We start from the raw sequence: 13,329 nt of genomic DNA, 5'->3' as shown, positions 1-13,329 counted from the left end.
TGTAAAGAACTGGTCCTATTCAGTCCGGACTTCTCCAAATAATTCATTTTGCAGACCAGAAAGTTGATGTGGGACTGAGCACTGTCTTATCTCAGGAAATAAAGGGGGAGGAACACACCAAGCTCTATTTGAGCCATAGACTGTTTCCACGAGAATGGGCCTACTCTATCATAGAGAAAGAGGACCTGGCAGTAAAATGAGCTGTGGAGTCACTCCAATATTATCTCCTGGGAAACTCATTCAAGCTTGTCACTGACTATACACCTTTAAGATGGTTAAATACCATGAAGAACACAAACCTCTTATGTGTTGGTATGTGTCCCTCCATCCCTGTGCATTCCAAATTCAGCATCAGACCAGCAAAGCCCACCAGAATGGGCGGCGCAATCTGATGGCCCCAGGTACCCTGGCTCCATTTTGAGGGGGAGTGTGTGTGATAGAGTGTACACACAGGGCAACAAGGGGTTAAAGAATTATTTTGGGCCCAGTCAGTGCCGCCCCACCACATCTGCAACAAATGCTCCTTCTGGTAGAGGAATTAAAAGACATGGAAATATCTCATTAGGTAGCAGATCTGGAAGAGAGCAGACTTGAAACCTGTGGTTCCAGCAGCACAGAGCAGAGGGAAGGCCGAAATCTCTAGGATAACTGCCCCAAAGGGCCCTCCCTGAGAGAAAGGGAGGGCCCACCCCAGAAACAATTAGAGAGTGAAGCATTCCCCTCTCCCCCTCATATGGACCTTGTACATTGGTAATCCGTTTTTACTTCCATGGTATGGACTATGCCAGCAGAGGAAAGCCTTGGACTGAGCTGGCCCACGGCCAGGAGAAAGATAGGAAGTGGGCCAGGGACAGCCTTGGTTTCCAGATCACTGTTAGCCCCAAAGGGCCATGGGTTGGAGCCTGGTGGAGTGGGAGTGCCCAGGCTCTCCTACCAACACTTCTCTGCCAGTCATGGGCCATAGTCCTAACCACTAAGTCACATCCCCAAGGTTCCCCTGAGTGAGGAGAGTTACAAAATGATATACTGGTAATTTATTTCAAACCCAGTTTTACAGGGAAAATTATTATTTTTAGAATTATCTAAATCTTTTTAAATCCTTATTTCTAGCAACATGGTGAACAGTTTGATTTTTTTTAATGTTAAAATTCTTAAATGCCAAATTAAATTTCTTTAAACAGGAAATCTTCACTTAAGATATTTTGATTATATTTAGCAATTAAAAAATCATTTCAGAAGTCCAGTAGTAACAGAAAAAAATTAATTCATAAATCCTCCCACAAGAAACTAAAATACCAATTATATTTTGAACCGAAATGTTTTGAAATTCATAAGTAAGAGTAATCCATCCCAAACACAAATTTATGACAATAATTTAAGTAATCATTTACTAGCATGGCAATACATGGTAAGCAGTCCTTAAGATTGGTTCATAATACATTTACTAACTGGTTGACCCAGATAATTCAGACATGTCCATATCATCATCTTCAAAGTCATTGCTTTCTGATGAGCATTTTTCATAATGTTGTTTCATTCTGATAGCCAGGCCTTGTATCTCTTTATTATTCACATTTGTTCCATTCTTCACATTTGGTGCATGTTTTTTTTTTTTACTTAGAAGTACAGGACTTTCTTTAAAATATTCCCAGATAGGGTGTTATTTTTGACCTGCACCTAAGACAGTTTTTTTCCAGTTCCCAGTCGTTGACAATACTAGAGGCTGCACTCTGAAGAATATTTCCCCTTCTTCCCAGAGTGTGCTGCTTGGACATCAGTGTTGCTCCTTGCTGGTTGCACACACAGGTCCTTCTCCCTTGTTACATAACTCCTCTGCCCAATCCCCATCCTACCCCCAGAAAAACAGAAGAACTAACAACCCAGGTGGGCTCAGTGGATGATTCTAATGATAAATGATAATGTCTCCTGGAGTCAGAGGCTAAGTCTCAACGCCTGTGATGACTTTTGCACCCAGTAGCACAGCCCCTGGTCCCCCACATGATAAGCCCTTAACACAGTACATGACCTATTGTGCTTGATCTCAAAAGTTAGATGTTTTTCTCCTTATTCTTTCTTCATATAGAAAAGCATCCTTTAACTTTCTTTATATAGAAAAGCAGTCTTCAACATATTTGTTTTATTTAACTGTTTAAGAGATTATAATAAATTTAGGGCCGTCCCTTAACATAGTTTGTATTAAATTTGGATTTCATTTTAAACTGGTCTATTTTTAAAAAGAAAAACTTCTTGTAATTTAAAGAAAAAAATAAAACAATCCATTTAAATAAAAAATCAGGATTTCTCCTTATAAAATCATTGATTTTTATCCACCTTGCATAGCCTGTGATATTCTTCATTAAAACTTTCTTGAGATAAATAATATTTCACAGTCCTGACCTTATATTTTAATGAAGTCGTCATTTTGGCTTGGATACAAAATAATTTGGTACATCAGATCAGTCTGGAAGCATATACATGTACTGCACTTTACTGAAGGGATGAGTGTGTATACACTGAGGAGCGCAGGGGAGTAGTAGTTTAAAAAAAAAAGATGACATGAGTCTTTCTTAAGATATCTTATTCTGGAAGTGTTATGTACTATTCCCAAAATCATTGGTAGGGGTTTGATCCTACTCCCATTGAAGGTTGAAGGACTGGCCCCTGTATTTTTATTCTGTTAACATCTTGCTAGCAATATGCGGCCATTGTTTCATAGCAGCTGAAATCCATGTTGAGAATGTCAGTACTGCCACACAACCATCCCATAATTGCTTCTCAGACTGGACCTATCACATTCAAATCTAGCATCTTCTGGGAACACTTGAGTGAAGCTTGCTGTGTGTGAGAACTTTGCAGTAACATCCCTTTCATAATGATCCTGTGATGCAGTGCTTATTCATTCTGAAAAATGTTCTAATTCTTGTCCATGTGAGATTTCTGTTGCAATATACTCTGATGGAAGAAGATGACAGGAGAGGAAAATGACTGGAATGTTCAGCTCTCTGTTTGGGGCGGGAAGGAAGACTGCCTCTGAGTTCAGTGCTTGCTTCCCGTCTTGTACCCTAGCAATGTTTGGAAATAATGGTTAGTTTTGGTATATCCAGGTTTTCTCCTAGACATGTTTTACCTTAGTTACTTCTGTAGCATGTTAACCAGAACCAGTCAGTCAAACAATTGTTAGAGAACGTTATGACCAAGGTTTGACTCAGAACAGAAGCTATAAAAAAATTGTTGTTTTGGAATGTCTGAGTCTCATAGCAGACTCAACCTTCCAACATGAAACGGTTGGCCAGACTGGAGCTCATGTGTCATTTCTACATCTACCCACTTTTTCCACTTCTGTCTGCTCAAGCAAGAGACAGTATTGTTGGTCCTCAGCTCATTAAATTAGCTGTTGTCTGAATTAACCTAATGAACTGACCCTATGTTCTTTCTAAAATGTAGGCAAATGAAAGGGAGCAACATATTTGCACAGTTTTGTGCCTGAACCTGCCCCTACTGAACTCAGTTAAAAACTTCTGTTGATGTCAGTGAGAACAGGATTGGTCCCATAACTCCCACTGAAATAAATGGGAGCAGAATTGACACTTAACCTATCCATAGCAAAAATTAACAACTTTGCTTAATTATATTAGGTTTTCTTTAACTATAGCCAGTGCATGTGTTTTCAAAGAAGGCTGAAGACTAGAAACAAGCCATCGTTGCCCTCGAAGGAGATATTTTAAACTAAAGTCAATTTCATATCAGAATAATTTTTAATGACCTACAAAAGCAGTTTCACAAGTTTTCTTCATGCTTTGTGAATACATTTACTGAAAGATCTGGCAGTTTTCAGGCCAATCTAATTTTTCAAGTCAAAGTTGCAAAGTATTTTAAATAGGGCTTTGTAATAGAATCTGATTGCAACTTTTACCTCTCCATGATACATGAGTATTAATGCAACTATTTTGTTAAATTCCCTTCCAGCTGTGAAATTAAACTAATTTACCTCATCTACGTTGCTGATACAGTATATAAATAAAAAGAACATATTGATTTAAGAATTTCTATTTATCTTTGACTTGCTCTCTTCTCTGACTCCTTGACATCATTTCATTGCCTCCAAGTCTAAGGAGCAGTTTTATCATGCTTCTGAGACTTGTTCCCCACTTTTCTTGAAAGAGATTATTACGCTGTTTCTAAATATCAGAGAGTCTGATCTGCATATATACATTTGTTCTTGAAGGGAAGCAGAACACAGATTTTCTGAGTGTAAGACATAGCTGAGTTTGGGCTAGAATTAAAGTGATGTAGGTATTATGATAGTAATGTTGCTTAAATATAAATTATGGCAGTAAGCTAATATATTACAACACCAATATTTCTCAAAGCTGTTCCAGAACAAAACATTTTGAATGGGCAACACAATTTCTCTCTTTTGTAACATAATTACAGTCTGTTGCATTTTTGAGCTCTGTCACAAAAGGGATTCTAAAGTGAAAGAATTGTTGAAAACAGGAGAGCTTAAAAGTTTGAAAACCATCCATGCAAGATAAGTCCACATTTTAGCTATCTTTGCTGTGCCGGTATTATAGGCAGCAACACATACAATTGTAGGTTGATTTTTTTTAAAATTTGTCAAGAGGGAATCTTTTTACTAGTTATTACCCATAGGGAGCTTTGGCATTTTCCACTGTTATCAGTGAGAACAGTATTGGGGGCCATAACTCCTACTAAAATAAATGGGAGCAACATTGGGCTCAGTCCTTCTTCCAAAGACTCTCAGTCTAAAATTAGTCAAAAGGCGCCATATCAAAGTAGAGTGATGAGATAGTGATTGGCCATGTCTTGGTAATACAATGCTACATTAAAATGATGCTGTTTTTCTCCTTAAGCTTGCTGTTGCCAGTCATCAAGTTTCCTGTAAGCATCAGGGCAGATGTGTCTCTTCAGAGGGATTTGAACACTGCAAGGTAGTGTGTTGCTGATGAGCTCAGGAAGGGGTTCTCTGCATTGGATCTGGTATGAAGACAGTATAGAGACAGTTGTAGGAGAAGCAGACAAACGTTGTATAGAGGGAGGAAAGGGGAACAAAATAAGGGTAGCGTTATGGAGTTATATAGAAGACAGTGACAAGAAACTTGACCTTGATGCAGTGGGAGCTAGTGTAAGGATTCAAAGACAGGGTGACATGGATAAAAAATTAAGCAAGGAAGATAGTCATTAGTGGGTGAGTTTTGTAATGTCTCGAGCATGAGTCATGTGGGCATTGGGGTGGCGAACATTGCTAAAGATGGGAAGATGACCATAATGAGGAGTTAAAAACCATTTGATACTAAACACTGATGGCTGAGAAGTTTAGAATGTAGGATTTGTTGTCAGTACAAAACTATGTTGCTGTTTGTCTTACATTGAGGTAGATTTTCGAAGAGATGAATGGATTTTTAGTTACATGACATCTCTTGTCTTAAAAACTTAAACTTAAAAACTTATCTATTTTGCCTTACATAAGTAGATATGGTAACTTTTGTAACTGCAGTATTCCCTTTTACTTCCTCTTATATACTACACAGAATACCTGGAATTCAATAAATATTTATGTAAGTTATTTAAACCATTATCTAAGGCAACTGGCAGGTTTTTATGAGTGATCATCCTATTAACTCAAACTGCTCCTATCTGAACACTTGCCCTATTCTGTTCACATTAAAATGTTCTTTAGGAAAAAACCCATATGTGCTTTTAATTGGACTGTACAGCTGTAAGTTAGATTGTCACTTGTTGTTGTGTATTGGCATCCTGATTAAAACCGTGTCCACACATTCTCAGGGAATCATTTCCAAGATAATTTTCATTTTTCAAATCAACAGGATTCTCCTCACAGGGAGCGGTGCAGTCTTGTTTCAGCTAGTTAGTAAAATAACATGTTAAATCACAATTGCAAGGCTATTTGTGATTTAAATCAACTGTGTCTTGGTTCCTAGTGTTCAAGCCCATTACAGAAGCAAACAAACACACACTTCATGACATGCATGTTGAAACAACTGGCAAATTCCTTGTCTTTCAAGGACATCTATAGAGCAGATAAATTGTAATTTCTAACTGTTGCTGAAAACATATCACTAGTGATGAACACCATGAAACAAAATACTCTTACAGCTTTCTCAGGACAAATTGGGAATAAACAGCTTGCAGTGATTCTCAGAAAGGCTGTTTGGGATGACATACAATATTTGGGGTGTTACAGCTTTCTAATCTTAAAGTATGACTCTCTTTAAAATGTTAGCATCTTCAGTATACAGTACTTAATTATCTCGTAATCAGTTTAATTTTATTCATCCAGCAACTTTTGCCTCTGTGGGTGCCAAATGTAAGTTGTTTATATACAATAAATAGTCCAACAGGGGAATAGATCAGCACTAATATTTCAAATGCAGCTTAATTAAGGTAGATGCGAATTTTTTCCTCATTTAATGATGTGATATGCATTTTATTTCTTTTCTTTTTAAAGGACTTCTGGAATCTAATCAGAAATCAAGACAATTTGATTTTTCAAAATTAAGTATAGGTAACTAGGAATGGGAGAATTAGTTGTATAAAATGAATAACCCAATCTGAAATAATGGCTTCCAGACTCTAGAACAGAACTCTACAGTTGTGGTTCATGTTCTATTTAGTTTTGCCTTAAACATGAGATCTGAGCTGCTGCATATTTATTTGTATTTTAACATATGTATCTTGTAACCTTGTAGTCCTAGAAGAAAGGCCAGAATTACTTTCAAATAATAATCTTTAGTTTGTCTAGCCCAGCTTTCTGTTTCACTGGAAGTAAAAGTTAAATTACAAGTTAAGTTTCTGTGGTATGGTCTATGTCAATGCGGACATCAGGTTCTTCCTCCTCACTCACTGTGAAAGGCAAGAAGATCACCTGTTGTGACCCAGAATCTAAGGCTTTCTCCTCTTTTTCTCCAGTTTGATTCATCCTTTGCTCAAAGCAACATGCAAAAGAAGGCCTCAGCTTCTCTCAAACTGAAAACACTTTAAAATAAAAAGTGGGTGAAGGAACCCCTCCTCAACTGTGCCTGTTGAAGTAACTCTTCCCTGGGTGGGTTACCTTAAAGTGGGTTTGTTTGGTTTTTTTTTTTTTTTTTGCTGTAGAGCTTATGCAGATGCCTGTTCAGCACAGGGAACGTTCTCTCAGGAGAAAGAAAATTCCACGTAAATATGCATTAGCAGCAGGTAAAACGTAGAACCTGAATCACTAAAACAATTGCTATCTGCTGGAGCAGAGACAGCAGTGAACAAGCTTTGCAGCAAAGCTGCTGCCTAGCATTCCTTATACCCTTCCCCAGGCACTATTGACTGGAAGTGCAGGCGACTATGGATGCACCCCTGATTACAGAGCACCAAATTTGTTAAAGTATTTAGGTGCCTAACTCCCACTGATTTCTGTGGGAGTTAGGTGCTTACATACCTTTGCAAATCTGGCCCTCACTGCTTAGAGTAGGGCTTCCATAAGAAACTCTGTCTGGAAAGAGCTGGGTGAAGAAGTCAGTGGTTCCCTTTCTTTCTGCTCCTTCAACTTCCAACTCCCTCTTCTAGTTTGGCCTTGAGTCTCTTGTTCTTCCTCTATAGGATGTTTTCTCTCTACAGATCAAACCACAAAAAGGCAATTATAAGGAACCAGTCTGGAAAAGCAGAGGGAGAGTACACAGAGAACAGAAAATATTGGATGGTGATTGGTTGTCATCCTGAATGTCAGGGTGAGGAGGAGGAAACAGTATCCAGGTTGTCTTGACCAAACTATAGAATGTGAATTAGCTGGTAAATAGGAATATATTTCCCCTTTCCTTTGACAAACAGTGGGCTAATGGTAAACCACAATGTGTTTTGTTAACCTCTTCACAAATCCCAAACCACCAGAACCACATTTCTCCTTCCTTCATGTTAAATTTGGAGCATCCCTCTGCTCCTGTTCCTTGTACCAACAAGGAAAACAAAGTTATGCAAAAACTAATAATAGGTGTTGAAATAATATTTGTGGCTTCAAAACTAAATAGTCCAGAGTTTAAGCACATATCTTTCAAAGATACAGCTGTACCAATAACGAGTAATATTGTAAGACAGTTTTATAAATATATGTTTGAACAGTTTAATCTGATATTTTCTCTGCAGATGATTCAGACCATCAAGACTCTGATTGAAAATGCAAATAGTGTATATGAGAAGATAGTACAGTGTCAGAAGGCTGGTAAGTGCAGGCTCTCTTTTTGAAAAATTAAAATACAGTAAGGCATTTCTCCTATATTTTCATTTTTTACAAAACATGGATTGGTTCATTTATTCTACTAATACACAAAACAAAATTACTTGAATTCATGCAGGCACGAAAGCAGTAAAAATGGACCTTCTTAATACTGATTTCATAATGGACAGTGGGGTCTATGGCGTTCCAACTGAATTTTGGAAATCATTTAAATTTTATGATTGGACAGTAGCCTACTGACACATTCTATTTTAATGAAGCAAAGATAAAGTTTAGAAAATACACATAATATATTTATGAATGAGAGATACTGCGCTATTCCTACATACATTCAAGGCCATGCGTTTTAAGTGTATGCCAGAGGTGTTGCTCAACATGCTGATGTAGGGGCAGGGTATAATGTGCACAATGTGGGTCTAAACAGATGCTACTTTCTAGAAAGTACTTTAATGCCAGAGTGGTTAAAACATTGTGTTTTCTTAATTGTTCATTAAACTGTGGAAAATATAAAATATGCATCATTAGACTTTTGTGTGTTGAGGAGATATGAGAGATTAGGGAGGCATATTTTTTCAATAACACCTGTATCAGTGATTCATGTCTCATCATTTTCAATTTGCAGTTTTACTCAGATATCATATGGTTCATTTGGGTTAGATGAAGCCCAGGAACATCAAGTGAATTGCCACAAAATGCCATAAATTAGTTTAGCTGGTGGTCATTTGATCAGTTAGCATCCTGCATCCTTCTGAAAAGAAACACCTAGAATATGTTGACTGAGTAGAGAATTAAAGTGAATAGATTCCACTAGAAAATGAAAATTTAATGGAGTTTTAAATTTTACATATATATATCACATAAACTGCAGGTTATATATTCTCATTGCATTGTTTTATTTTATTTTACTTTACTTTTATTTTACTTCCAAGTAGACAAATTGCTCCAATGTGCTCTGTATTTTGCTGCTGTTGGAATTATGCCATAGCTGGTCCTTGACAGTTTGAAAGCATTACATTTATATAGGAGGAGGTTCTATGTTACGCTTAGGTAAGAAGCCTTAAATTCCAATCCCAGATCTGACAATTATTTCCTCGGTGACCTTGGACAGCTTCCACATCTGCAAACTGAGAATAATAATACTTAACTTACAGAAATGTTAATGTTTTTAACAGTCATGTCATGTTGGAAGTCTGGGGTACATACACCTGGGTATACACCTGGGTGTAGAGCATATCTATGGAAATTATGTTGTGCTGTTGCACTAATGTGATTAATCTGTATTGACAGAAGAGTTAGAAGTATTGGATAAAAAAAAAACCCCTTCATGTTTGAATCATGTACTGTACTGTATTAGTGTGACAATTCATTTAAATGTAGCAAATGGCTGGTCTGAAAAGTTGATATGATTGTGTCCAGTGTAAATAAGTCCTGCGATTGTTTGATATGAAGAACTGCTGGAGAGAACTTAGGCCTGGTCTATGTGGTGAGTTAAAGCATGGCAAGCTAGAGTGGGAAGCTGCTGATGCCTTTTCCCTCTGCCTCCCTTCTGCCAGAGCATTTTACCTGTAACTTCGCACAGCAGTGTGGACTCAGCCTGCTTTTTGCTGCGGGTTGTAGCTATTTGTACACTCTGCACCACTGCCAGTACTATGTAGTGTAAATCTAATCAGAGAAAATAAAATGAGGGAGATCCTGAAGAAAATGTTTACAAAGTCAGTCCCTTAAATGTTAGTTAAAAAGGGAGGAAAAACAGACACATTAATGGGAAAGGTGAACATTAAATAGAATAATGCCCTGCATCAGCACTACGCTTTGGAGAGGTACAGTGTGCATTCTTTTCTGCACCTAACTACCTATGCTGATGAGTGCAGGAGATAGGGCAGGGTCAAGACCATTGCCCCACTTTCACCTCACTCCTGCTAAGGAAGCTAGTGCCGCTGGCAGGTCTAACATGGAATAGTGGCTTTACTCTGAGACACAGCATAGTTTGCCACTGTGCAAAAGCACAAGCCTGGGGAACGCTCCTTGTTTCGTCTTCTTCCCCCACCATTTTCCATATGTTTACAGGATCAACCACGATTTGTTTCAAAGTAAATTGCTGGGAAATTGAGAAGAAGGTTAGGGATGTAGGCAGCTTTGCCAGTGGTGATGATGCCTTGAAAATAAGCTTTGTTGAGAAGGTTGATGCATAGGTGACACAGAGTTACATGCCCTCCGAGATTTCTGCCAGGGTGAGAGTTGGGCTGAGCACAGCTGAAGGGACATGCCTGGGAAAGGCACCCAGAGCAGGGAAGCGAGACCAGGCTAGCAGCACAGCTGTCTGCCAGAGAGGGCGCGGGGAAGCCTGTTGAGTCCCATCCCTTCCTCGCTGGCTGCCTCAGTTACCTGCTCGAGTACATGTCTGGACTAGCCTGCCTGGGGTGTGCAGAAGGGAGCTTGGGGAGTCGGGGCAATGGGGGGGGGAGGCAGTGGGTACTGGGGGTGCTACAGGTGGGGTGGGGAGCCCAAGAAGGCAGTGTGGGCCTGGGGCAATGGATGGGGGTGTGGGGGAGGCAGTGAGGGTTTGGGGGAGGCCGTACGGGCCTGGGGGGATGGGAGGCAGCAGGTAATGGCGGGGATCTGTGGTGGGCTGGGAGAGGAAGCAGGGGCCAGAGGGGATGAGGGGATGGGTGGAGAGCCTGGGGAGGCAGCAGGGCGAGGGCCAATGGGAAGGGATGGGGGGGGGCTAGGGGAGGACAGGATGCCAAAATACAAGTTTGCCTATGGCCCCATTTTTTCTAAGGCCATCCAGGGCGCTGTGGGTGGGGGGGCCAAGAGGATGTTGCTGCAGGGTGCCTTGGCAGTCACGAGGAAGTTGACTGTTGCTATGGTGGCGGGGATGGGGGCTGCCATTGTGTCCCCCTACTATCAGCAGTTACCAGTCACCTGTGATTTGGTGGGTTGCTTACTAAACATGAAGTAAAGAAAATGAGAACTGTTCAGGCCTTCCTGGATCAGCTGGTGCCAAAGCTCAGTGGATAAGCAGATCTCTGGCTGTAGAACACAAGCTGTATCGTCTCTATTTCAAGAATGATCAATAAACACCAGAATTCATCAATAGAAGTAATAATTTACTCCAATCTGTACCAACAAAAAAATTGAATTTGTCCTGCTTTGCACATATCTTAACTTCACCTTATGTACAAGCAAAAGACATACTTTCAACAATGTTCTTTTCCATTTATACTGTTAGTATGCATTTTATGCTTAATTAATCTTACTTAAAATAATCCTGGCCCCTGCCCTCGTATGCTATTCTGGCACCATATAGGGTCCATGAAGGTGCTGCAACTAGGTGGGGGAGAATTCCCTATGCTGACTCCCTTGCAATCTCTGGCATAGAGAGTAGGGCCAGGGCTGGGAGGGGGAATCTCTGTAGTGGTGAAAACTATGAGATTGTGGCAAAGAAGGGGGGTCAAGGGCTTGATCTAATTTATGCTAGGACTACACCAGCTGCCACCTGACCCAGGATCTGGGCAGTATAAAAGTGGTTTGAAGCCACCCATGAAGTAAAGCACAGAATCTGATTTTTTTCAGAAACTGTCATAGGTATCAGAATAGTTTATTTGCTTTAGAATGACAGTGTAATCAATGGAGTTCATATTACCCAAAGTATAAGCACCTGTTACAGATGCCTATAAAGACAGTCTTCCCATTCCACAAGTAGTGTCACATTCCTATGCAGCCTTTCCAACTTATCCAAGTATAGGGTCAAGTGTCTTTATCTTTTGTGTTTATATTTACAGTTAGCATAAGAAAAATTAGTCAAGGAAGTGCAAATTATAGAACACTTCCCATTGACTACATCTGTAGGCAAGATCGAGCACCATAAAACCCCTCGAAGTATGACCAAAACGACATAAGCATTTTTTTCCTTACAAAAGATAATAGTGTTTCTTGCCATAGAGTTTTAATCCTCCAAAGTCAAATGTAACAATATTAGTCTCTGAATTCAGCAAGAGGAAGATTATTTTTAGGTTCAGTATAATCAATTCATTATACAAGCTTAGCAGTTTCTTCTATTGTAGCATCTATGGGTAAGCTGCATTTTTCATTATCCATTCTGCTAACATCTTTTACAATTGACATTTTTTTCAGTTTTGGTTTACTTATGCCTTCAGAACTTTTAAGAACAGTAAAATGGAAATCTTAAACAGTGTTACCAGATTAGTATCACTTATTTGGGGAAAACAGTGACTTTGCATGATCCAAACCAATGATGACAGGCACTAAAAGTGTTATATACTTTATGCTAAAGCTCCTGCACAGGTTCTCAAATTATAGTCTGTGGACCAGGAGTGGTTCACAGAAAAGTGGTGGATCACTAGGTACAGCTCTCCGGTGTGTTTCCAGTTACTAAACACCATTAAAAGTTGCTAAAAATACATGCTGTCTTAATATTACTCTTCTGTGTAATTATTTGCTGTGGTTGTTAGAGGTAAGTTATGTAAATACAAATGGGGATTAGTCTGTATAACTGAGAGCAGGTATTCCATGAGACAATCTATATTGTACACACAAAATATAGTCCTGACTCCAAATTACAGGAGGAATCTGGTGTTTGGTTGTTTGGGGGATTTTTAATTGTAAAAAAGAGAAGAATTGGGGAAGTTTCCTTTTATATTTTTAATCAAAGCATCCCTAATACTTCCCTAATACTAGGTTCGGCAGGTAACTTCTCCTGTGGAAATAAATGCACAATGAGTGCAGGAGGAGATAACAAACCCATTGGTTCAGTGCCTTGGTCATAATACATTGTTACTTCATTCACTGAGTTTAGTAAGAGAATGCTGACAGGCTGTTAACTGCAAGTGTAATTGTGCTGCTGTAGTGTAAGATGGTTAATGCTGAGCATTTCAAAAAGCATAGAGCTACAGTAGTCAATCTTTGACTACAGTAGTCAATTTATATAAGAATGTAGTGTTTTTTCCCAATGGAATTGCCGTTTTCTGTGAACATATAGGACTCTCTTGGTAAATAAAAATAGATGCCACACACAATCCATGTATGTTTTTAAATTCATGTTAATTATGCCCAGACCTGTT

At 39.1% G+C, this 13,329-nt stretch overlaps 1 protein-coding gene across 3 annotated transcripts in view; it reads left to right on the top strand.

Moving 5' to 3' along the window:
- Positions 1-13,329, top strand: part of PLCL2 (phospholipase C like 2) — a 175,773-nt gene that overhangs the window by 132,567 nt on the left and 29,877 nt on the right. For all 3 annotated transcript variants that reach the window (XM_038392111.2, XM_038392112.2, XM_038392115.2), the window contains exon 5: positions 8,155-8,230. In XM_038392111.2, coding sequence (XP_038248039.1) covers positions 8,155-8,230 — 76 coding nt within the window. The remainder of the gene's footprint in view (positions 1-8,154; positions 8,231-13,329) is intronic.

Source organism: Dermochelys coriacea, chromosome 2, assembly GCF_009764565.3.
Source record: "Dermochelys coriacea isolate rDerCor1 chromosome 2, rDerCor1.pri.v4, whole genome shotgun sequence".
Lineage (NCBI taxonomy): Eukaryota > Metazoa > Chordata > Testudines > Dermochelyidae > Dermochelys > Dermochelys coriacea.
Note: the sequence above shows the minus strand (reverse complement) of the source record. Positions and strands in the feature narration are given on the sequence as shown.